Source organism: Mesoplodon mirus, assembly GCF_964341445.2.
Source record: "Mesoplodon mirus genome assembly, chromosome: 5".
Classification (NCBI taxonomy): domain Eukaryota; kingdom Metazoa; phylum Chordata; class Mammalia; order Artiodactyla; family Ziphiidae; genus Mesoplodon; species Mesoplodon mirus.
Window position 1 is genome coordinate 48,896,489 of NC_138980.1, and position 26,992 is coordinate 48,923,480.

General features: G+C 45.7%; 1 protein-coding gene across 1 annotated transcript in view; it reads right to left on the minus strand.

Annotated features, from left to right (window-relative positions):
• CYFIP2 (cytoplasmic FMR1 interacting protein 2) overlaps positions 1–26,992 on the minus strand; it is a 142,183-nt gene that overhangs the window by 20,242 nt on the left and 94,949 nt on the right. The window contains exons 24-26 of the mRNA XM_082621585.1: positions 21,447–21,590; positions 19,597–19,687; positions 18,424–18,554 (exon numbers count right to left, since the gene is read on the minus strand). Of these exons, the coding sequence (XP_082477711.1) occupies positions 18,424–18,554; positions 19,597–19,687; positions 21,447–21,590 (366 nt within the window). The remainder of the gene's footprint in view (positions 1–18,423; positions 18,555–19,596; positions 19,688–21,446; positions 21,591–26,992) is intronic.

Sequence of the window (26,992 nt, forward strand, 5' to 3'; positions counted from 1 at the left end):
TTCACCATATTTTACTCGCAAGAGTAAGCACAGTGCCTGGCAGATAGCAAATGCTCAATAAGTATGTGGAATAAAAGTTGAAAGTCTGTGGCACATAAGGGAATTGAGACTTAGGACAGAATCCTTCCTATTTTGGGTTTTCTTATGTAGGCACAGATGTTTCCCCTTATCACTATAGGAAGTATTTTCTCTTCAATGTACTGATTACCCTGTATGAACACTATGTGAAGTATTTCTAGTAACTGCTCCATAAAGCTGGATTTTCAGGTGTTTTTTCATTTTCTATTCCTCTCTCTCTTCCTTCCTGTTTTTTCCTACTTGTATGTATTTACTACATTTTCTACGTTAAATATATATTACTTCAAAAAATTAATCTGGGAAAAAAATCTGAAAGTAATTCTTCTTAACTTTAAAGTAAGGAGCTTTTGGGGTCTTGATGCTGGAATCAGAGGGAAGGAAACAAAATCCTTGGTCATGACACTTGGTCCAGCAAGGAACAATATTTGCATAGGATTAATAACATGAAAAACACTTTTGTCTTTTTCTCTTTTTTTTTAGGCTACACTTAAGGAACAAATCACAGATGCAGAACAAAATACAAATGTTACAAAAAATACAGCTGTCGGGGCTTCCCTGGTGGCGCAGTGGTTGAGAGTCCGCCTGCCGATGCAGAGGACACGGGTTCGTGCTCCGGTCTGGGAAGATCCCACATGCTGCAGAGCGGCTGGGCCCGTGAGCCACGGCCGCTGAGCCTGTGCGTCTGGAGCCTGTGCTCCACAACAGGAGAGGCCACAACAGTGAGAGGCCCACGTACAGCAAAAAAAAAAAAAAAAAAAAAAAAATACAGCTGTGCCAGTATAAAAGTAAAAGGGTAGCTGACAGGAGGTAGGAGGTAAAAGTCTAGGAGTAGAAACTAGGACTGTTAATTTCGAGTCAAAATACTAAATAATGTTACTGAAAGAAGCAACAGAGGTGTAAGTATATTATCTCTGATTACAAGGGAAAACAACAGAAGTAATAAAATGTAACATAATCAAATACTGAGAGGAAGAGAGGGAACAGATGTAAATGAGCTGAAGTCTTATCTTTCCAACTAGGGAGAAAATAAGTATTGTTTAAAGTTGCTCATGAAGAAATAGAGGTTAGCCTCATATTACTAAGCGTTATGGAGATACCAACTAGAAGAACTAGAAACAGAAAGGATTAAAGCAGGTTGCCCTGGGGATTGAGATGCAGGTGGGGAGACGTGCAGCAGAGCCAAGAACGATCTTTTTCACCATAAGCTCATCTGTACTATTCGATTTATCGTGTGCAGTTAAGAACAGTTTAAATGAAACAAAATGAAGAGGCTGGATTAAATGGTCTGTAAGGGTCCCTCCCCGAGGCTCTGTGCCAGGTGCTTTGTACCCGTTGTCTGCTTTACACCTCTGAGCATCCTGTGACATAGCTCTTACAATTCCCATCCTACCTGTGAGGACGCTGAGACTCTTGGGGAGATGGAGTGTCCCAACCAGGTCCACACAGTGATAAGGAAGCAGCAGGGCTGACACCGAGACCCAGGGCCACCTCACTTCCACACCCACTGCTTTCCCATAGTTGCCTATGCAGCCAAAGCCTTGGGAAGCTTGAAATATACCCCCCGCCCCCATTATACATACACTTTATGAAAAACACATTCACTTATTAAAAATAGAGACAGGAGGAAATTACTTTAAAATCTCACTACATGCGAAACGTTTTAGCCTCACTCCTATCTGATAGGATCACATCATTTGTTGCTTTATTTACTAAGCTTTTGGTCCTATCAACTAACATTCTTTAAACTTAAAAATTGTGACATACATAGGCAGTTTGAAGAAGAATGAAAAGAGTCTTGTGCCACCTTCTAGCTGAAAAACAGGCAATTACTGAAACCTCTGCTCCCCAAACTCCAGAGGTAATTTCTATCCTGAATTTGCGTAGACAATTTCTTCACAGGCAACTAATTTTTGAAGTTCTGCTGGTGTGATTCCAAGGTAAATAACCAGATCGCTCATGTGGTCAACCTATCCCTATAAATTCCTTCTTCCTCAACCCTCCCAAACCACATCATTCTTGTCCATCCTGCAAAGCCCCATTCGAGATTCACCTTCTAGGACTCTTCCAAGACCCTTCAAGTCTACAGGAGCTTTCTTTTAAAAAACTGATCAGAGCCCTTATTCATTCAGGTCCCTCACCAAGCCGGTTGAGCTCTCTAATCCAGCCCCAGCCCAGGGTGCCTCTGAAGAAGAATCAGAGCAGTGTCTCCTATCCCATGCAAACACTGATCAAGTCTTTTCGGAGGGACTAGCCATACTCAGGACCTGCATTCTACCTGCTATGAAAGGCCAATAAGAGGAATATAGAGAACATGGGTATAATACTATCTAGAGACCAAACAAGGACATCCCAAATTCTCAACACTTTCATTCTAACTAGGATATAGCATGAGCAGAAATTAAGCCATTCATTCATTCATTTATTCATTCAGCAAATAGTACGCATCTGTTATACCAAGTCTCTCTGCAAGGTGCTGGAGATACAGCAGTAAGTGAGGCAGACCTAATGCATGGTCCTTACCAAGATGAGGAGGAAAACACATAAAATGGGTAGTTCTAGTTAAGTGCTACAATTGGGGTACTACAGGAATATATAATAGGGGTAATCAATCCAGACTTCTGGGGAGAATGATAGGGAAGACTTTCTGGAGAAGGAAATGCTAAGCTGAGACCTGAACAAGTGTTGAAGGTGAGGGTGAACAGCACCTGTGAAAGGCCCCAAAGCAAGAGGGACCACAGTGGGTGAGGGGTTGACAGCTGAATAAGACTGAAGCTTTCAGTGCTGGGGGAAGGTGGCATGAGGTGAGGGCGGGTGGTGAGCAAGAGGCACAGCAGGAAGGATCTTGTAAGCCTTGCTTAGGTGTTTGGAAGCTATCCTGATGGGTTTAATCAGGGAAGTGGCATGATCACATCCGCAGTTTCACCTTTTGGCTACAAGAGAGAAAGCACTGGGGGAGGGCAAAAGGGGTGTTGGAATAGGCCAAGCAAGAGATCGCAGGGTTGGAGCAGTGGCAAAGGAGACAGAGAGCTGGGAGCAGATATCAAAGACCCAACTACAGACTGGATATGACAGCAGAGAGAGGGAAAGGACACCCATGCTGAGCTGTTCTCAGGGTCAGAAGACACAGTGAGTTTGCAGACAGGAGGAAGCTAAGATCAGATCCTGGCAAGGTGAATTTCTGTGGACATTCAAGAGAAGTTGTCTAAAAGGCAACGAGACATAAGGCCTAGGGCCCCCCAGGGTCCACAGAGTGGATCTGCACTTGGGAATCATCAGCACGAGGATGGAAACTGACTCCAGGAAAAAGGAATACACAAGTGCAAGGGTAGATGTGAGTAGGTGCTTCTCCAGGTGACCAGACCTTTCCAGATATTTCAATTCCTCTGACTCTATGAGATCAAAGAAAGACAAGGTGCAAAGTGGTACTTGAGATGAAGGGGAGACTGATAAATTCTGGGCACATCCATGTCTACCCATACACACCTGAACGGGGGTGGCCACCTTTCCAGCCAGGTGTGAGGCAGAATGCTACCCCTATGCACTTGGGGCTCCTTCTTCCTTCCTTCCCTCAGCTCATCAAACATCCACTGAGTGCTTACTGTTTTCTGACTGGAGTGGGGCCTGGATGCTGCAGGAAACATGATGACAGGTAAGACTGGAAAAACTAGATTTTAATGAAGTTTATAATCTAGTAGGGGAAGAGGGTTAAACAGACCTGTGACTGGGAAATAAACAGAATCACTAGGTGCAAAAGAAGTCTGCAACCAAGGGCTCTAGAGACTCGGAGGAGGGAGAAATAACACCAGGTGTCTTGCAGAGAACAGGCATTCGATAAAGTGTGTGCTGAACACGAGAACTGGGGGGAATGAGGTACTGATGGCCCTGAGATGGGCCTGGGAGGATGGGCAGGAAAGGTGCAATCACAGACAGAGGGAAGATAAGATCGGAGATGAGATGGCTGGTGTGTAGAGAGCAGGAAATCTTTTGCTCAGCAGGCAGGTAATGGAGGGGTGGGCTGACGGGGCTGCAGGCAGTCAGACCCCTCAGCTTTAGGCGACTTCCAGGGAAGGTGAGTCAAAGCATCCTTGCTGGGCTGTGGGAAGAGGAGGGAGGGGTCTCTGGTAACCTCATTTCACACAAAGGCTCTGGGAAGTAGGGAACTAGCCCCAGCATTTTGGGGGTGTAGAAACTAAGGCTCAGGGATTCAATCATTTCCCCAGAGGCTCATAGCTGTCAAGCACGGAGGTAAGACCTGAATCCCGGATTTCTGAGTCCAAAGATATACCCTTTCCAGGAGAGTACCTGGGAATCAACCTGAAATTTTGGGCTGAGGGAGCCTGATGTAACACACCCTGGCCTTCCCCTCTGCCTCTTGATGCCTTTTTGGTCTTATTCTGTGTCATTGTCCCTAGACTCAGCAAAACAATTTCTCTAAGTATAAGGCGCTGCATATTCTTTTGGATATAGGCAGGGTATACGGTAATACTTATCTAATAAAGAAACGTGTGATAAGCTGTAGCTGAGACCTCTCAGAATTCTCTTGCTGATCTAGGTCTGGCTTGACCTGCGCTGGGGCTAGGACTTTAGAAAAGATGATTATCTTTTCTAAAATCAACCTTACTCTGCTCTTTCATTCTGCTCTGCTGAATGGACATAGGTCTTATCTTGAGAGGGACAAAAGCATGAGGACTTCCGTGTGTCTGTACCAAGTCTCAAGTTGGGAATGTTGATTTAAAAACTCTAAGTGACCAGTTAGAACCTGCTGGGTGCAAGATGTCCTCATCATCTGAGTTCCCCTTACTCATCATGAAGCCCAGCAGACCGTGCCACCCAAAACACCTCTTCAGAACCACTGGACTGCACACCCCAAATGCTGGGTGTTGGGAGAGCCTGGGCCTGCACTACGGCCAATGCAACAGCAAAGGCCCCAGGGAACTATGTTCATTGCAAATCACTGGAATGTGAAATTAGCAAATTCATGGACTGGGAAAAAAATGGAATTAAGTCTCAGTTTTAATTGGAACAAAGACCCACAGTCTTCCTTCCATCTTACTGCCCTGAAACGGAAACAGCTGACTGGTTAATAATACCTCGTTAGCGTCCTATGTCTTGCCGTATTGCCTTGCTATATGGACTGTACCTCTGACCAAGACCAAGAGGAAGTGGGTACTTAGCTGCCTCCCAGATGCCTAAGTAGGACAAACTCCAGTGCTAGAACATCAGGACAATGGAGCAGTCTCCAGGGGTCTCAGACCACTCTTTTTTTGGGGGGAGATAAGGATTTGTTTATTTTTGGGGGGGGGATCTCTAGCAGAGATGACAAAAAATATCACCCAGGGCTGCTGTGAATGGTTTATGCAGATAGTGTATTGTTCAAGGGTATCCCATCCTAGGGGATGCCAAACATATCATAGACATCAGAGATCGATTGTTTATAATGATTTTCCAGCAGATGTATTTTGTTCCATACAAACATCAATATATTATAAAAATAATTCAAAAGAAGGAGGTGGAAGATCTTGAGAAAGGATATCTCTTCATGATTTGCCTGAAGGCAACATATGTGCTAGTGATAGCCCCGGGGTCGTCTCATGTACCAATCATGACCGAGAGGCAGTGGCTGCTTCTGGAGAGCATTCTGACATCATACTTGGGCTCAGCAGGATGGATTATTAATATCTGCCTTGGGTATAATAGGGGCAATGGCACTCAAGCTACAAATTTGTTATCCCTGACTTCTAAGGTCCATCAACAACAACAACATTTTAATCACTTTACACGTGTTATTGGACTTGACGTTTGTCATTTTCTTCTGGAAATGCATTAAGTGAATACTTAATTCACCCTCTAGGAAAAGACTATCCTTTGAAAAACTATTAATTTAGTGGACATAGCTTTTTTTCCCAGATATACTGAGATCATTAACATATAATATTGTGTAAGTTTAAGGTGTATGACGTGATGACTGATACCCGTATATACTGCTAAATGACTGCTGCGATAGGTTAGTTGATACATTCTTCACCTCACACAACTGCCATCTTTGTTCTTATTGTTGCGGTGAGAACATTTAAGATTTACTCTCTTAGCATCTTTCAAGTATAGAATACAGTGCTGTTAAATACAGTCACTGTGCAATGTGTTAGATATATTTTTAAAACTGTCACTCTAGCCCCTTTCTTTCTGGCTATTTTTGAAAAAATAGAAGATGCAGATACATTTTTGTTTATAAAAGGAAAAATGTATAACCCCATCATCCAGGGGTCATCACTGATAACCTCTGAGGTTTATCCTGCCAGGTTTTTCCATGCATAAAACATTTAAGCATTTTTAAAATAAGAATGGAATATAAAATATTATTCTTCTGTAATCTATTTCTATCACTTAGTGTATACTATCAACATCTCACCAAGCACAGTACAGAGTTTCTACTTCAGTGTTTTCCTTTGGTTTGTTTTTGTTTTTGCCTGGAGGTCTTTTAGTTCCCCCACACCCTTTCCTGAGTGATCTTACTACTCCTCAAAACTATTTGATGGACTTCCCTGGTGGCGCAGTGGTTAAGAATCCGCCTGCTAGTGCAGGGGACACGGGTTTGAGCCCTGGTCCGGGAAGATCCCACATGCCGTGGAGCAACTAAGCCCGTGAGCCACAACTACTGAGCCCGTGTGCCATAACTACATGCCTAGAGCCCATGCTCTGCAATGAAAAGCCACCACAATGAGAAGACTGTGCCCCACAATGAAGAGTAGCTGCCCACTCGCCACAACTAGAGAAAGCCCGCACACAGCAATGAAGACCCAATGCAGCCAAAAATAAATAAATTAAATAAATAAAAATTAAAAAAATTCAACTATTTGATAAATGAATACCCACCAATGAACTGGCTTGCACAGCATTATCTTTCTCCCAAACAGTCTCAGCAGACGTTGTATTTTAGCGGGGCTTCTAAAGATCAGATAATATTTCAAATCAACAAATTAAGTCTCTAACAGGAGAATTTCATATACTGTGATAGAAAGCAGAAGAGATGCTTTTGTTTTGGGGGTGCTCTTAGTGCCCCTTGAATCATAATGCCAAGGGGGTAAATGTGAGCAAGCAATAGGGTAGAAGCCAAGGATAGTAAGATTCAGCCTTGGTCCTGGTGCAGATCTTCAAGGTACCTCAGATTCCTTATCGCTAGCCTGACCTTTAAAGTCGGCCGTGTGCTTGATGTGGTTGGAGCGTGCAGCCAGGGAGAGAGTGCTAATAAAAGATGAAGTCGGAGGAGAAGGTACAGCTGAATAATCTGGGCCTCACAGGCCAAAGTTGGGAGTTAGAATTTTAAGTACAATGACAGCAGAAATTAACAAAACATTATACATCAACTATACTTGAATGAAATAAATTAAAAGAAAAGATTTTTAAGCACAATGAGAAGCCACCTGTCAGTTTTAAGCTGGAGAGTTGCATGATTTGATTTACAGTGGTATGAAGATCCTTTTTGCTGCTACATGGGCAAATCAGCTGTCTTTTATCCCCTAATGCTTTACCTACTAGTAAATTCCACCTAGAGCAAGAATGGAAAGGCAGTGACGCTCAAAGAAGCTGGATGGAAACATGTCTCTTAAGTTGAGCACAGGGAGAAGGCATTACTGTTTTCTTTTCTCTCAAAGACCTAGAAGCAGAGGGAAAGTCTCCCTACCACGGGCCCCTGGGAGGAGGGCAGCCAACAGTGGTGTCCTGCGTGCTCTCCCAGCGGTGCTCACAAACCCGAGTGGCCTCCTTCTAATTGGGGCTGGCCAGCTTCCCCAGCTTTGGCTTTCTATGATCCTGAACTGCTATTTCCTGCTCACAGATCAAACAGATGGGCAGCATGAGAGTCGTGGCTGAGTTCAGCACTAGCAGATGCCTCTATAAATTGCAAAAATGAGGTCAGGGCTTCCCTGGTGGTGCAGTGGTCAAGAGTCCGCCTGCCAATGCAGGGGACACGGGTTCATGCCCCGGTCCAGGAAGATCCCACATGCCCTGGAGCGGCTGGGCCCGTGAGCCATGGTCGCTGAGCCTGCGTGTCCGGAGCCTGTGCTCCGCAACGGGAGAGGCTACAGCAGTGAGAGGCCCACGTACCAGAAAAAAAAAAAAAAAAAGAAAAAAAAAATGAGGTCAGAAGTAGCTCTGGGGCATATGTTACCAAGAGTAAATCTCACCAACTAGCGCAAGTAGCTAAAAAAAAGCAAAAGCCCTCATAACTTTTCTTCCTCTTTATACATCATGTGACCCTTTTTCGTCTTAACTTTCCAGATTCCATGATTCAGTTTCCTTCACACACTCCTCAAATTTGTGTTATGAAAAATGTTAGACATACAAAATATTTGAAAGAACAATGAACATCCTTATACTCTTGATGTAGAGTCCCAATGAACATTTTGCCATATCTGCTTTGACTCTCTCTGATTTACTGAATCATCTGAAAGTAAGTTGAAGCCATTGCATCATTCAGCCTTAAATACTTCAGCATGCAATTCCTGAAAACAAGGACATCCTCCTACGTAACCTCAATATTATGATCACCTATATTAAAAAGTTCCTGATATAACATACTAACATTTCCTGGTTGCTCTTAAGCTGTTTCTTTTATAGCCTTTTTTGGGGGATCTAGGATCCAACCATGATGAGTGTTCTAAAGTGTGAAGACGAAGCAATTTCTCTACCAAAAAGTATTCCAGTGATTCCCTCCTTTGGGAACCGCTGTGTGCTCCTGCTTCAGTACAGGGTCCTCCCTGGGAGGAGCTAATGAGTGACAATTGATACACGTACCAAGTGCCATTTACTATTACTTTTGCTTAGGACAACCCCTAACATATTACGATTCTGAGAGTAGTAGTTGTTAGATGATTAGTAAGAGCTAAAATTGCTCTCTGTCAACAGAGCAAGTAAAAATGAAGAGATTTTTGAAGTCAGGATGCAAAAATACTGTATTGTAAGGAACGCACATAAAAATTCAAGGGATGAGTATTTTATTTTTGTATTGCTTTCAGTCTTAAAATTTTCCTTTTCTATCTTACTTAATTTAAAACTGATGAACTATTAGGGATTTCCATGAAATACCACAAAACTTCATGTTCCCAACTCACTCACTCTAGGGGGCTAACTGGGCATTTGACTTCTCTTGGTTAACAGATAACCATAAAGATTCAGGATACATATTTAAAAAAACAGGGTCGGTGTGATCCTACGCATGTCAGAGTCCTTTTGGACGAGCATTAGACTCTACCTTTAGCCTCTGTTTCTGGATGAATGACTACATACCAGTTTTAGCTGATTTCCTAAGGGGAATGATCAAACCATTTTCAAAACAGTACTTTCTTAAAGAACATTCTGAGTCTTGAGGCAACAAAGACAGTAACACTGACACTTTTTTTTTCTTGTCTTTGTCAAGTGAGCGTGGAGAAATGAGCTGGAAAACTAGAGGTGGGGCACCCCACAGGAATCCCCACCCTGGCTTTCCCGCAGGAAGGGGGTGGCGGGGGACAGGGCCTGACCAGAGAGCCCAGCGGTCTAAACATTCCCTTATATGGATGCACATAGATGTCAGTGTCAGTGTTTCCTGCGTACTGATGTTAAGCCCCAAGGATACAGGGCGTGTGGAACAGCCATGAAATGAGGCTTCCCACATCCACCACGACCCTCCTTTGCACAGAAAGTACGAGCTGCAGCTTCCAGCCCCTCAGTGGGGACTCCAGGTGCAGTGGAAAGTTCACCTGAGGCATGCTCCATCTGGTCCTGCTCCGTGGGCCCCTCACTTCCAGGAGCTCTCTGTAGCCCTGGCTGAATAAATCAGTAATTTAATTTCATCTGGTTCCGTGTGTGTGTGTGTGGTCTTTCCCCACTGATCTGTGCCTCACTCGAATAACGCTATATATTACTTACTATGTCTCACCTCCACCCCCCGAATTGTCAAGGGGAAAATGAATTATTATTCTGGATCCGAATCATGTCTGGTCAACTAGGAAAGATCTACAGCCAAGAAACTGACCTTGAAAGTAGCTTTTCCTTCCCTCAAATGCATGTCAATGTCATCCAAGGTTGGCATTTTCCAAAGGGTGGGAAATGCGGGTACAGTGCAATGGAATTTCATAACAGTGAGTCACAGCGAGAACGTTTTTTCCTTTTCGGTTTCCTATTAATCTTTCTCACAAGTTTAATGAGAAAGTCTCCACTTGGAACCAGCATGTCTTACTACTTCTGTAACATTTGCTGATCTCTGTTTTTAACAGAGAGAGAGAGAGGAGTGCAGGCCTCAAGCTCAGGGCCTAGGCACACAGCAACTGGAATTATATCATCGTGTTTTGTTTTGATGGAATTTATTATTCTGGTTGATTTGTAATGACAGCAAGAGAATATTGTGTTTTAAATGGAAGTGATATGAAGTTTCCTTTTAAAATAAGTTTAAGGTAAAAAGTTACTTTAAATACAAATAGGACCAGTGGTCTGCAGATATGGCAAGAACTGTGACAACACATCAACGACTGAGCTTTGGCAATACTAGTTAAGAAGACGCCTTCTAGAACAGGGGCTCTCCACACCGGCTGCACATTACAATCAAGTGTGGAGCTTTTAGGCATTTCAGCCAGGGACCCACTGGCGAAAATTTTGTTTTCCTTGGAGTGGGATGGGGCTCAGACATCAGGATATTTTAGGAGTTTGAGTGATTTTAATGAGACCATTACACTACCTCCTGGGTGTTTGAAGATCTGTAACACTTGGTAGAGCAAACTGTACCAAACGACCCCCGAACCCTCAGCTTCTAGGCGTTCTATCCACTGGGGTCTCGTCATAGAAAAGTCACCAATACAGAAGTGAGTAACTAAGGCTCTGATTTTGTGGCAACTACCGGCAAGGTTAATGACATCAGCATAGCATATTCCAAGGACAGAGGTGGCTTTGGACGAAGGTGACTGACCGCCCCTGTCGCCCACTAAATGGCGGTATCTTGAAGATTTTAGAGGACCAACAGGCATGTCTCTACTCATCATCTAGGACGGAGATGACATGTTCCTGCCCCCATTCACTGAGACTATAATTAATGAGCTCTGTATTTGGGGCTGAGGATGCAAAAAGGACCCTCACCTGGGAAATCTTTCCTATCGGCCCCACCCCTCCTCTGTGCTCCACAGATCAGCGCTTGTTTGATGCCACTTTTCACTCAGTTGTTCTGAAATAGGCTGGTCACTCTCCAAACTTTTTTGACCACACACTTTCATTAGTAAAATCTGAGCAAACACCTCAACTAGCACATATTTATTTAATCAACTCTAGACAGCTGTCACTGTCGAGCGCTGTGTTAATAAACAGGAGGGCTGAATTTTTTTTATCTCCTGTTTTTTTAGTAAGTAAATAGTTAAAGGCCCTGAGATCATCCTGCCCACCCCCGGGAGGGCTAGCCCTCCATATTGAAAGACAGAGGGTGTAGACGGTGAACAGTGCCATCCGGGAAGTGACGGTGTCCAGTGATCGGTGAGCCCCGGAGTCCCACACACTGCCTGGCCTGTTGGGGGGTCTCAGTCATGTCTGAAGAACCAAAGACTCTTACCGACAGACTTTTTTTTTTTTTTTTTTTTTTGCGGTATGCGGGCTTCTCACTGTTGTGGCCTCTCCCGTTGTGGAGCACAGGCTCCGGACGCGCAGGCCCAGCGGCCATGGCTCACGGGCCCAGCCACTCCGCGCAGCATGTGGGATCTTCCCAGACCGGGGCACGAACCCGTGTTCCCTGCACTGGCAGGCAGACTCTCAACCACTGATCCACCAGGGAAGCCCCCGACAGACCATTTTTGCCAGGAATCTGATGAACCTAACAGGTGTGTTTCCCAGATTATGACAGGTCTGAAAGGATGTAAATATATTTAAAAACTGTAAAGCCACAGAAAGGAAAGGTATTACTGGGAGTCAAGATGCCTCCTTCCCACAAATCCTGGCTCGTTCCCAGTTGAGAAAAACACTGGGTTCTGGGTTTGGGCTGGAGGAACCACTCATACAGTCAGGCCGAGGGGAGCCACTTGATGGTGCCTGGGTACGGGGACAGAATTCGTGTTCTGCGTAACTGAGGGCATCTTTTCTCGGGGTGAGGAGCAAAATAACCCTGGGTCAAGTAGAGGTGGAATATGGAGTGACAGTCTGAGGTGGGTGGTAGAGGGTGGGCTTTTGCTTTAAGTTCCCATGCCTCAGGGAGCGTGAACATTTGTTAATAAGCGTGGGAGTATTTCCTCTTAAGGGAAAAAAAAAAGCAATAAAGGCTTACTGCACTAAATTCAAACAATAATTTAGAGTGCAGAGTAAAAGTAGAAGATTCCTAACCCCTGTCCGTCCCTGCCTCCCTCAGACCCCACAGAGGTAATCACTCTTCTCAGCTTGGTGACTGTTATTTTTCCAACTAAACAAAGTAAAACACACACACACACACACACACACATATACGTACGTATACGTGGAAAATTAATATGTTGGAACGTCAACACACTGGAATGTGAACAGGGGTTACCTTGGTGCGGCACTGTGCTTTGTTTTCTTCTTTCTGCACCTTTCTGTTTTCTAGCAATGAATTTATTTCAGTGATGCAATAAGAAAAGCAAAATGAAAGAAAAGGGACTATAAAGTGGAAGCAGGAGATAGAGGGGTCAGACATGGAGCTGGAACTAAAACAAAAATAGAAACAAAAGCCAACAGAGCAATCTGCAAAGCTCAGGAGAGCAGCTCTCTGGCCCTGAGTATGTGAACCGTGAGGATCTTGGGTTCTTGTCGCAACTCCTGCACTAGCTGAGTAGCTGTAGCTCTGAGAAGGTTATCTCCCTCTCCGGGACTCAGTTTCCTATCTGCTAAATGTGGAACTGGGATTGTACCAGATCAGTGGTACTCAGCGGGGGAGGTTTTGTCCTCCAAAGGAATATTCGGCAATATCTGGACACATTTTTGGTTATCGTAACTGGGGAGGTCCTACTGGTATCTATGGGGCAGAGCCCAGAGATGCTGCTCGGCACCTTGCCACGCACAGGACACGCCCCACCACGACGGAGTATCTGGCCTCAAACGTCAGTGGTGCTGATGTAGAGACACCGGCCCTGGATGGCCTCTGACAGCTCTCCCAAATCTGACCATTCAGTTCTGTGAGTTTGGGCCTGAACTGTCCTCACGTCCTGTAAAGATAAGTAATTCTCTCACGACCGACCACTATAAACATGGCTCAGTCTGCTATAGGGAGGAGAAAATAAATAAACAACAGGCCCAAAGGCAGGGAACACTCTCAAAGTCCTGAGTGGGAGGCTCTGCAGACGGAACGGCTGTCTCCGCAGGGACTCAGGCCCTCTCTCGCTCCCATGAAAGAACAGGGCCCTCTCCTGGTGTGCGTTGGCATAACAAACAGTGGGCTGGTGGCTCGAAACCACACAAAATTTGAACAGAAACTTGGTGATTGTGGAATAGTTCCCTTATGACTTCTCAGGGTAAAAGATACTAGAGGAAATTCTAGTCATTAGGAATGGAATTTCCTTTAAAAACACAACAGCCTTATAAATAGATACCTAACAAATATGGTCCATTTCAGATTCGATTCAACAAGTATCTATTAAAAGCCTGCCATGAGCAGCCCTTTGTGGACACTTGATAAATGACAGACACAGCCCACAGTGAGGAGAAAGAGGGCTTTTCAATCAGTCACGTGAAGACAACTTGGAAGGAAATGAAACTGAATTTCTACCTCTCACTCAACACAAACATCAATTCCAGGTGAATGATAGACTTAAAGGTCTGTTACAACTGGAAAGGCTGAACTCTAAAGCTCTGAGAAGATAACATATCTTCATGACTAAAGAGTAGGGGACACTTGTTTGAACAAGTCACAAGAGCATCAATCATACAGGAAAAAGAAAAGGTAAATACAATAAACCTTAAGAACTTCTGCTCATCAGAAGACATGCCACAGAAATATATTTATAATACATGTATCTATAATATATAAATCATGTCTACCAATCAATAAGGAAAAGATAACTCAGTAATAAATAGGCAAAAATACTGAACAACATTTCACAAGAGAGGCTGTCCAAATGGGAATGCCATATGGAAAGAGACTCAGCATCATTAGTCATCAGGGAAATCAAAACCAGACTGAGATATCGCAACATATCCACCAGAACGGCTATGACTGAAAAGACAGACAAATCCAACCGGTCATGAGGATGTGAAGAAAAAACACTCTCATGCATTGCTGAACGGGAGTGGATACTGATACAACCACCTCGCATAGCTGTTTGGTAGTATCTACCGAAGTTAAACATATGTCTACACATTGATCCAACCATTCCACTACTAGGTATTTACCCAATAAAAATGAGAGCATACATCCACCAAAAGAAATGTGTAAGAACATTCATAGTATCTTTATTCATAATGGTATCAAGCTGTAAACAATCCAAACATACATCCACAGTAAAACGGATGATTCAACTAGTCTATGTAGTGAGAACACTGCATATTCCATACGCAGTTGACCCTTGAACACGTGGGTTTGAACTGTGTGGGTCCACTTATTCATGGATATTTTTCAATAGTAAATACTGCAGTACTACAAGACCCGTGGCTGGTTGAATCTGCAGATATGGAGGGCCAACTGTAAAGTTACACACAGATTTTCGGCTATGCAGAGGGTAGGCACCTCTAACCCCCATGTTGTTCAAAGGTCAACTGTATTACTGTATGCTTGTTAGACCTTCATTAAAAACACCAAGCAAACAAACAACCCATCCCATAGGTATATACGTGTTTTTCTGTACTGATATTGCACCCTGAATTTTTTATAAACACCAAACTTAAAGAAAATATATCTTTGTCCAGACAATCAATCTTTTCAATTTATATTCTCTCCATCTACAAATCAATGATATATTAATAATCTGTTAAAAAAAAAGGCAAGCCACAGAGTAAGAGAAGGTATCTGTAGCATATATACTGATATGGAACCCACAACAGGACAGAACCCTGCAAACATTAGAAAAAGACAACACGAGTAGGCAAAAGGCTTCTTACTTTGTACTTTTCAGAGTCCTTCCAGTTTTTCTGAAACTATGATATACTACTCATATTTTTTAAATTAATTTTTAGTTCAATGATAATCATGAATTTATTTCCCTTGTAAAAAATTCGACATTCCAGATAAGGTAAAAGTCCCTGTTGACCTCTAATCCTAGCTCCCTCCCTGATACCTAGAGAAAAATGACTGAATTATTTGGGATGATTTTCCTAGATTTTTTTTTCCAGTGCAAGGTTATTTTGTGAGCTTTATTTTGTTTATCTTACTTTATGGCATCATAATGTGCGACTTGTGTTGGAACTCACTTTTTTTCCACTCAGTATTATGTCTTTCACCATTTTCTATGTTGTATGTGCAAAGCCACTTTCATATTTTATTCTTTTTGACTGTTACACAGTCCTCCAGAGCACAGATGTTCCAGCTTAAATTGCCCTTCCTCTACAGACATATATTAAGAGTACCTCCTTCTTTCCTCCCTCCCCTCTTCCTATCGTTTTTTTGTTATTAGTCCTCCTATTTAATGAGAACAATCAACATGTCATTTGAATATTTAATTCCAGCTTCATAAGTTAAAAAGCTCCTGCCTCATTCTAATCTTGGGAAGCACTGTCTTAGCTTGGGGATTTCCCCAGATGTCTAAGTAGAAAGCAGAGCGCACAGCTTTGGGGAGCCCTCATTCTCTCTATGTCCCCTCCCCACCCCCATCCCCGCAAGGACTGGGATCAGTACCAGAAACCTTCGCTTTTGTTCTTTCACCTCTGCTGCTGATGTGCTGTGTGATCTCAGGCAAGTTGCACCCTCTCTGGTTCTCCACTTCCTCACTTATGCATAGAGGGGGTTGGGACATATATACTGTTGGAGTCTCTCTCAGCTCTGAAGGTCTTTGATGTGAGTGTCCTGTTGTCCTCCGCGGTATATGCAACTGACCACCCAGGCAGGGATGCCTGAGACAGAATTTTCCTTTCCTTGTAGCCTCATCCACAGTCTGCCTCTTGGGGTCTATACAGGGGAAGCTAACTGATGCTCCTCATGAAAGGCGGCGCTGACGAGAAACACTAGGAACTGAGGCCTCAGGGACCCGCCCTCCCCCTCCATGTCTCCTGGTGCTGCTCTTCCTGTGGCCTTGAGCAGTTTCGCCTATCTTCCCCCGCCCCCCCACCCCGTACGCGGGCCTCTCACTGCTGTGGCCTCTCCCGCCGCGGAGCACAGGCTCCGGACGCGCAGGCTCAGCGGCCATGGCTCACGGGCCCAGCCGCTCTGCGGCATGCGGGATCCTCCCGGACCGGGGCACGAACCCGTGTCCCCTGCATTGGCAGGTGGATGCTCAACCACTGCGCCACCAGGGAAGCCCTCGCCTGTGTATCTTATCCCTGTGACTTCTGACGGCTACGTTGCCATAGCAACCAGGCCCACTGAACCATGTTAAAAACCTGTTAGCGCGAAGAGGAACACTTAGCTGTCTCGAGAGTCCATCTAAAGGGGTACAGAGAGGCTATTACTCCCCACAGAAGAGCAAATCAGTCTGTGTTTCAGAGACCTTCAGGTGGGACGGGTCAGAAAGAGCAGCTGGTCCACATCCCTGGCTGCAGAGCTCACTCGGTTCGAGGCAGGAATCCTCTTGGGCTCTTATTCTAAGATCTTGCTCTTACTGCTTCCTTCCCACCTCTCTCTACCTTTGTTCCACCTCCTTCCAAATTCCTTCCCTTCTCCCTGTGCCTCCTGCCTCCAAGACGACCCCTGGACTGAACAGCTACAAATAGCCTTGCCCTTCACTCACCTTCCAGCTGCTGCTTCTCCCAACAGGTGAAGGGCCTTTAAGAAAGTACATCAGACCCCCCTCCCACTCTCCATCTCACAGCATCCTAAGGTTTCCCGCGGGGCCCACGCGGCCCAGGACTGAGGCCACCCACCTCTCTCACCTCAGCCCCCACCTGGGCGACATTACCTCTTCACTCCAGCTCACTCCAGGGTTCTCTCCATTTCTTAAAGACCTCAAGCTCCATCCTCTCCAAAAACAACGCAGCCTTCCTGGCACCCGTGACTCTCTATCTGTCCTGTTTCTCTGTTTATTCTCTCACAGCACGTACCATCTGCATTCACATCTCTGGTTGTTTACTGCTTCAGTCGCCTCCCTCTCCAGAATAAAAATGGTAATAATTTGTCTCTCTTATTCATGGCCATTTACGCACCACTTAGGACTGCACCTGGCAACGAGCAGGCTCTCAATACCCTTTGGTGAATGCGTGTGCGAACAGAGGAAGGCAGCAATGGATGCTGAAAGATGCTCCTGCTGCGTCCTGAGGATCACGCAACACCCCTCTGCATTACCTTAAACTGCGCCGGCTGTACCAGTCACCCTGCGCCTGGAGGGCTGGGCCCACCTGTGGACGCCTCACGGGACCAGAGCAAAGTGGAGAGTGCTGGGAGTGTGTGGAGAACGCAGCCTCTGTGAATATGCTATGAGGGCTGGCCTGGTGGGAGAGAGTGTGCTGGTTCTGTGTGGTCCCGAGAGGTGGAAGCACAGGGACTCGTGCTTTTGCCCATTACGATGACTCTGACCAATTATCTGGTTCTTACTGTACTCACTTTACATGCCTTATCTCCTTTCAGCCTTTAAACTGCGCTGCAGGGTAGAATCACTGTCTTCCACCACAACAAAAGGAGACAACACTACATGCCCTTCCCTTAGCCTGAAACAGCTGTCTCTAGTTCTCCACCAGGCCAATTCCTGGTCATTTTCCAGGTCATCTTCTCAGAGAAGTCCTCCCTTACCCTCAAGACCACACCAGGTTTTAGGTTCCCATCGGACCGGACCTGGCACTCATCCCTCGCAGCACTTGCCGTGACAGTAAACACATTGTTTCTGTGTAAACACTTGTTCAGTGCAGGTCTGCCCTCCACCATCCAGGACACGAGGCGGGGCCCGGCTACCGCTGCATCCCCCAGTGCAGTGCCCAGACTGTGGCAGCCAGGAGTTAACCATACGTCTAGGGAGTGAATGGAAAACCCAGGCTCTGATGGACTGCTGAGGCCCTGCCGCTAGCGGAAGGGGTCTGGGATGGAACCCAGGCCTGTCTGACTCCAGGGCCTGCTTCCCCCCAGTGTCCGAATGGTCGGAGTGGTCTGAATGGAATGGAGAGAAGCGTGTGCCCGCCCTGGAAGAGCACAGACTAAGCTGCAGGGCTTCCAGGCGGGGTGCGCTAGAGGGGCCTCGGGCATCTGTTGAGGTTGGGGGAGGGTCCCTTCCATCCTGGAGACATGCCAGTCCCTTGGGGTTCAGGACTCACCAGAGCTTGCTCGATAAGCAGGCAGAACAGGATGGCGTTTCCCACCTCCCTCAGACTCTGGAACACGTCGGTTTTGAGCTCTGCGTACTCGATGATGTCCTTCAGCTGGTGGTGGAAGAACTCCAGGATCCCTGGGAGATGCAGGGGGATGGTCAGCTGGAGGTTCGTGCTCATCATTATCTGCTGGATCTCATGTAATACTCATAACGATACCGTGGACTAGGCACAATTACCCCAAATGAGGCTCAGAGAGGGTAAGTGGCACATCCATACTCACACAGCTAAGTGGCGCAGCTAGGAACGAAAACTAGAACTTTCGGCCCCAGCCCGTTCCTGCTCTGATTCATACTGACCAGGTGCCGGACATCTTGGTATTCAGAAAAAACCCCTGGTGCCAAACTCATAGTCTTCACCTTTCCCCACCCCTCAGGCCCTAAATTCAGTCCATGTGCCTTCTCTATTAGGAAAGGAAAGACTTATTTCTCTGCCCAGAGGTTGAGTGGCAAAAACTCCTATTTCCTGACTTACCTTAGAAATGTCACTTTATGCCACACCTGGGGCACCGGCCTCTTTCAAACAGACACATGGAGGAAGGAATGTAGACGTGCTGAGCTAAGGAAGACCTTTACAGCTATACCTCGCTATTCATGATTTAACTGTTCTCTCATTTGTGGACCTCTTCCAGCTTCCGGGCAGTGCTGTGAAGCAGGCCCAGTGGGCATCATTTACTTTCACTGATGGAAGATGATATACTACTCAGGGGGATTAAAAATGGTCCCAAGGGGCTTCCCTGGTGGTGCAATGGTTGAGAGTCCGCCTGCCGATGCAGGGGACACGGGTTCGTGCCCCGGTCCGGGAAGATCCCACATGCCTCGGAGCAGCTGGGCCCGTGAGCCATGGCCGCTGAGCCTGCGCATCCGGAGCCTGTGCTCCACAGCAGGAGAGGCCGCAACAGTGAGAGGCCTGTGTACCGCAAAAAAAAAAAAAAAAAAAAATGGTCCAAGGTGATTTAGTGGCAGAGGTAGGGTGCAAACCCAGTGCTCTGACAGCTTGCTGCCATGTTAGAGAAGCAAATACTTCAAGGTAGATGGCCAGACTCTCCTTCCACAGTGGGATGGGTCTGGACTATTTTCCTATCACCACACCCCGCCCCTGGTTCCCCTAGTCACCAACCTGGGGAGCCGTACTCATGCCGGGGCAGGCGGCATATCTTGGGCATGACCTCGATCAGTGTTTTCACATATTGGAGAATGGTCCCTTGGAGCTGACAAAAGAAGAGTACAAGATGAGTGAAATAATCCACCGCTGCTGCATGTGTGTATCCTGGGGCTGAACGCTGGGCTACTGGGGCATATGGAGGTTCTGTTGAGACCCGCGGGTAAGTGCTATGGACTGAATATTTGTATTCCCCCCAAATTCATATGTTGAAACCCTAATCTCCAGTGTGATGGTATTTGGAGATGGGGCCTTTGGGAAGTAATTAGGTCATGAGGGTGGAGCCCCCATGATGGGATTAATGCCCTTATAAGAAGAGAGGGGAGAGAGAGACATCTCTCTCGTTCTGCCATGTGAGGACACAGGAGAAGGCAGCTGGCTGTGAAGTAGGAGGACGGTCCTCACATGTTGCCACTGTGATCTTGGACTTCCAGCCTCCAGAACTGTGGACAATAAACATTTGTCGATGAAGCCAGATGGTATATTTGTCACAGCAGCCCGAGCTGCCTAAGACAATAGGGCACTGCTCCCTGAGAGGAGAGGCAGGCTCTCTCCCAAAGGTGGAGGGCAGCCTTCTTGCCCTTTGTAAGGAAACAGAGGCCTTTGTAAGACAGAAAAGGGAATGCTCTCAGTGTTACCTTAGGCTTATAGACTTCAAGGAGGGCAATTTCTAGGCATGGGGTCCCTCCTGGGGTTGGAGTACTTACATGAGATCCAAACTAAGATCTAAAATGAAATGGGGCCAGGGAGCTATGAAGGCTGAGACAATATCTAATTAAAGCATGGAAAATTCATGGCACATTCATCCCTCCTGTGTCTCAGGAAGACATCTTTAATCAATTACCACATCTTCCTTCTTAAATTTAGCTTCACAACCTGGAACAACCCCTGGTTATACACAGCTACTACCAGAGGACTGGAGTTAAGAGGTGAATCCTGTTTGCTATTCCTGACATGGATATGCATTAATCTATTTCTCTTTTGTCATCTCAAAATTTTAAGAAAATTTGTAGAAATGTTTCAGCCTTGCTGCAGCAGTGTCCTGGGGAATTAAATGAAGGTTCAGATGGCCATAATTGGGGTGGACACAGAATGGTGGCAAAGGTCTATGGAACTCCCTCGAGGCCAGTGGAGTATTGGTAGCACCAGTCATCAAGAAATTCCAAGGGGGGCTTCCCTGGTGGCGCAGTGGTTGAGAGTAGGCCTGCCGATGCAGGGAACATGGGTTCATGCCCCGGTCTGGGAAGATCCCACATGCCGCGGAGTGGCTGGGCCCGTGAGCCATGGCCGCTGAGCCTACGCATCCAGAGCCTGTGCTCCACAGCGGGAGAGACCACAGCGGTGAGAGGTCCGCGTACCGCAAAAAAAAAAAAAAAAAAGAGAAAGTCTAAGGGGGAGAAGCGTGGTGATTTATTAGAGATGTCTGCCATGGGCATGGGAGGGAAAATGGCAGCACATGTGTCATGGATCTGTCAAGCTCAAATTAGATAATGCAGCACAGGAGATGGGTATGAGCAGTCATTAGTAGGCCTTAAAGTCAAAATCAAGATTGCTGAGTTCAGTTAGTAAGTACTAGGAGTGAGCTCAGCGTCAGAAAAGGAGAGGCAAAGCCACAGGTCAGAAGATGCACTGAAATGTTACAGAGTGATAGGTAAGAGGAATCAGGGGATAAGGGCAAAGGATTCCCTGGGTGATTCCTATAGACAGAGCTGAAGAGCCTGTGACTTGATTTTCCAGGCCAGGTAAAAAGTGAAAGCAAGCCTCATTCCTTTCAACCCTACTGGCCCGTCCCAGGCCCCCTTCCTTACCAAGCTCTTGACAATCTTCAGCAGTTCCTCCATGACCACAGCGATGCCCTGGTAACCCAGGAGTCTGCAGATGGTCTTGAAATGAGGGGGTCCCACGAAGTTCCTATAGGAGCTGTAGATGTGGCTGTAGGCAATGTTGAGAGGCTGGAAAACAGAGGATGTGGCCAAGTCAGTGACGTAGAACTGAATGGACATTCTGTGAGTCCTGGCAGGAGGTGTTTCAATCACAGAAAGGATAGAAACTTGATATCCTTGTTCTCTCACTGGGGACCCCTATGAATACATTTTGCAAGCTGCTCATAGAGAATGGTGGTCAGTGACCACAGGATCGAGCGAAGGTCATCAGATGGGGCAGCAGTTCCCTAACAGAAGAGGAGAAAGGGCCTCCAGGTAAATATGTTTTTAATAGGACTCATGCTACCCACAACTGTCCACACACAAACCAGGACTTTCACAACTGAGCTATGGGATGAGGGTAAAACAAATGATTTCCTTTCTCTAGGGGCATTTTCAGTACTAGGAACTGGCTGGAAAGACCATGTGAGAACTCAACAGCTGATTCAACATTGCCTTCTTTCTACTCTGAGGCGCCTCCATCTATCACAGGGAGGTGTCTTGGGGACCAAGAGGCCTGGGAGGGAGGAGACCCCTGCTGAGTGCATGGGAAAATCACGTTGGCTTTTTGAGCCTCAGTTTCTTCATCTGTGAAATAAGGGGCTTGGATTACAACAGTGGTTCTGTAGCTTTTCGATTAGCAATTAAAAAAAGATTTCACGGAAACAAGTACATGAAACAGACAGAAGCAGAGCTGCTCTGATTGGGTGCTGGTTGGGGGCCATCTTCATTGTCCTCTGGACCCCATGAGACGCTGTCACTGAATTAGTGGAATCTCTTTAAGATCTTTCTGTCTGAGAATACAGGGCCAAAATAAAGGGCTCTGAATTGGTCTCACCTAGCTGGTGATACACTAAGGTTATCACTGACTTTGTTTTGAAATGCTGCCACTTATGGAGCACCTCATGCCAGGCTTCATGATGCCCTCCAAGCGCATTTTCATTTAATCCACACAACCAATGTATGTGATCCGTGATCCATACAATTCTTGGCCCTATTTCACAGATGAGGGAACTGAGGCTCAGGGTGGTAGGTAGCTTGTGCAAGGTCACACAGTTCATAGGTAACTGAGCCCTGATCTGAACCCAGGTGGGTGTGATTCCAAAGGCCATGTCCTTAACCTCTACCTACAACGTTGAACTTTGGAAGCTGAACTATTAAGTAAACCATAACCTTTTTTTTTTAAGAAAAAACTTCACTTCTAACCTTAGCTCTGAGTATAGTTTTCCTATTGGGAATTGTAAAAATCTTGCACACAGAACATGCAAATATGGAAAGACCACATCTGATATTCTATTAGCTGAAATTCTCTATAAGCTGGCTAATTAGAAATCCTACATGAATTAAATAGGAACTGTAATGATGCTTTTGGAGTTCTGCAAGATTCTCAACTCTGGAGCCATCAAGGGAAGATTTAATTATTTTCAGTCTAGGTTTTGCATTAAGTACATTTTACTATACACGAATTATTCTAAACTTTACAAAACAAGCATCACAATTATAGTACCCTTGAATAATGAGGATACACAAGGAACACAATTAGAGTGCCCACTAATAACAAGAATTTGTGAGGAATGAGAACACCCACTCATCCAGCACGCTGAATAATAGTTCTCTTGGTAAGCTAATGCCTATATATGGAGAGGCTTGGAATGTGAGAAAGCAGCGTTCTGCACTCAACACTGGTGTGCCGTCACAGCAAAACTTTGCCTGAGCCTGGGGGGGGTATCCCTTGCAGGTAGTTACTAAAGATTTCTAAATGGTATGGGGCAGCAGTGGTTTATGTAAGGAGGGAAAATATAACTGATTAAAAGCATGATGTTCGCTGAGTTGATGGTCAGCAAATCCTGGAGTATATGAATTGTTGAGTTTGATTTAGTCAACCATGGGGCCAGCCCATGTAATTTTCTGTGTATGGAGCCAACCATTTTACTGTCTCTGTAACAGGCCACCCTGCCAAACAGGGCTGGGACCAGGGAGAGGTGAGTGAGGTGGTGCTAGGGCACACGTGGTACAAGGTGCTCACCCTCCCAAGTGAGTGCATCTTAGTTCTGGCCCTGTAATCAAAGGCCCACTCTGTAGTCTCCTGTTTCCTCTCCAAGGATGAGGCGGGTATAAAACAAACACCAGATACACCATGGCTTATCTCTGGTCGTGGAAGGAGAGTGACTAGAAAGGGGCATGAGAGAACTTTCTAGATGATGGAAATGCCCTACATGTTGACGGGGTTCTTGACTACACACATGTATACATTTTTCAAAATTCATGAAAGTATATGTACACTTAAGATCTGTGCATGTTATTGACTGAATGGTTGTATCCCTCCCAAATTCTTATGTTGAAATCTTAACCCCTATTGTGATGGTATTAGGAGGTGGGACCTTTGGGAGGTAATTAAGTCATGAGGGTGGAGTACTCATCAATGGGATTAGTGCCCTTGTAGGAAGACACATGAGAGAGCTCTACGTCTCTCTTTTCTCCATCACGTGGGAAACGATGAGAAGAAGGCTGTCTGCAAACCAGGAAGTAGGCTCTCAATAGACACTGGATCTGCTGGCACCTTGATCCTGGACTTCCCACCCTCTAGAACCGTGAGAGATCATTGATGTTTAAGCCACCTAGTTACTGTATTCTTGTTATAGCAGCCTGAACTAGGACAGTGCATTTTACTGCTTATGATTATACGTCAATAACAAAAGTAAATTAAAAAGCCCACTGGGCTATATCATAGCCTAATTTACTTCCCAACATTTGCTTTCAAAGATAAAAAAACATGATTTGAGTTGCTTCCCAAAGAGGGCTGCAGCTTAAGCCTGCACAGGCATGTGAGAAGGATGACTGGGCTGTGCTCACAGCCCAAGGGGCCCCTCATGGACTCATCCCCCAAGAGAGCTGCCTCCTCACTCCCCACCCACACCACGTGTTGCAGCCTCTCCTCTGAACCCAGTAAAGCTCTGGGCATGTTCAGTCTTCTTTCAAATATCCTGTGAAAGGAACTTTTGAGCAGCAGGGAGCTTTCAATGGATATCCCTGGAGGGGATGAAAAGCAATCAGCTACTTTTTTCCCCCTGTATGATTCTCTGACTTATTTTCTTGCTTTGTCCGAGTCCAGAGTTATTTACTGGGGTGGGCACACCTGATTTCAAATTCCAGTTCCATCAATTTACTAGCTAGATGATCTTGAGCAAATTACTTAAACTCTCTTAGCCTTGGTCTTCCCTAAGTAAAGATGATAATACCAACTCCGGTAAGGTTGTTGGAGGTTTAAATGAGATGACATACATACAGCACTTAGCATGGTGCCTGGCACGCTGGAAGCACCCACTGAAATAATAGCCCTTCATATTCCTTCGTTTTGGTAATCTGGTAAGTAAAGACTATGAAAATACAGCTTCCTGGTCAAATTCCCCCCAGCAGCTTTGGCCATAGTCATGATCCTCTGAATGTGGACAGTACATCTGTGGGGTACAATTTCATACAACACGGTGTATCCTACACAGTGATGTGAGGGCAGAGGGCAGAGCTGAGACCAGCTGACGGAACATACCCCAAAATGCAGATTTTGCGCAATATTTAGAACTTTATAAAAATAGGAGCTGTCCAACAACAGACTGTGCTTGGTAAGGATGGAGACACATGACATAGGGGTGTTAGAAGGGAGACCTGTCTGGGACAGAGGGTTGGAATGGATGTGTTATTAACTCCCCTCTGAGGTGCAAGCTCCAGTGTGGTCCTCCAGGTGCTCATCTTTCTTAGTGGTCTTCTTAACCCCCACTCCCACCCAAGGAGTTTCTAATATAAGTCTCCCTTAGCACTTCCTGGCAAGCACAAATATAAATATATTTGGGTAGGTGGAAACTGTTCAGCAGCTCTCCCCAGTTCTAGGCAGAGAAGAATTGTGGAATTGTTGTATCACACACAGGGCTTAAGAAAAAATACCCCTTACAGACCCGCTCAATGCACATAGGAGGCCTCTTGTTGACATTCCTCCATCAGTCTTGGATTCTGGTCTGGACCATTCAGGGCTCAGTTGATGGCCCAAGCTCAGGAAGGACCAGCATGAAATGAGCAGAGTTCAAATCCTCCTTCTAAGTGAGCAAGCTCCCCTTATTCCCCAACTCCCCCCCCACCAAAAACACACCACACCCATGCAGGAGGAAACACATACACATGCTGGAAAGTACATGCACACACACCCACGCAGGGCACCCATCTGACCTGCTGGCTCAATAGGAGGCTGGGCCCTATTGAGAAAATGTGGGAATATGGGAGCCGGGGCATTTTCTGAGGTTTGGCAAAGAAAAACAGGAATGTGACATGACTTGAGACATTGGAAACTTGCTACAAATCTCTTATACTGAACCAATCCTGCTAGCTGACTCAGGCTACAATCAATGTCTGCCTTTAGAAACTAATTACGTACGCTGTTTAGGATGTCTCACTTAAAATCAAGCTTGGATAAATCGATCCTGCACAAGATAGATACCTTTATGAGATTTCAAGAAACCATCCTGATTCAGGAATTGGAGCATATTATTGTGTGACACAGATGCACATTTTTTTAAAGGCGAAACAGTGTGTGTGTGTGTGTGTTTTCTGGCTGTGCCGTGAGACGTGTGGGATCTTAGTTCCCTGACCAGGGATTGAACCCGCGCCCCTTGCATTGGAAGCACAGAGTCTTAACCACTGGACACCAGGGAAGTCCCCTGAGGTCGAATCAAGGCTCACACTAGGGCAATGTTTAGATACCGATGATGACACTAAACAAAAGACCAAACCCACAATCTCTAAAGACCAAAACATTATTGGGAAGTTATTGGTATAATTCAAGGAATGATTTGTGCCACAATCTATATCACTTGCAAGGCTGTTTTATGATAGACTCTCTACAAGTTAATTACTTACAGATATTTTTAAAGTTTCCACTCATATACTAATTTCAGTTACTAGACCAGTTGCTAAGGGCTTTTTACATTTAATATTACCCCTAACCCTAAGCGACAGAGCTCTTAGGCAAGGGTACTTGGACTCCAAACTCCGGAAGAGGAAACACTTGCTGACTGAATTTCTCCAAAGGTAGTTGATGTTTTCCCTGCTTCTGCTGGCTACCTTCGGGTGGCTGGGTGTTTCCTTTGAGGTCTTTTAATTCCTTGCCTGTTCCTATCACCCTGGAATCCACCAAATTGCGAAGTCCTGCCTCTAGCTCTCTGACAAGTCAACCACAAGGCAAAGAGCCACTGCTGACCACCTATGACGGAAGGTCGACCCAGCAGAACGGCAATGCATCAAGGAGGCTGGCTAGGAGCTTGGGCTCTGGACCGACAGACCTCAGCGTAGGGCCCTGCTCTGCCACAGCCTAGCTTTGTGATACTGGTCAAGTTACTTAATCCCTCTGAGCCTCAGTTTCTCCCTTTGTACAATGGTGATAAGAC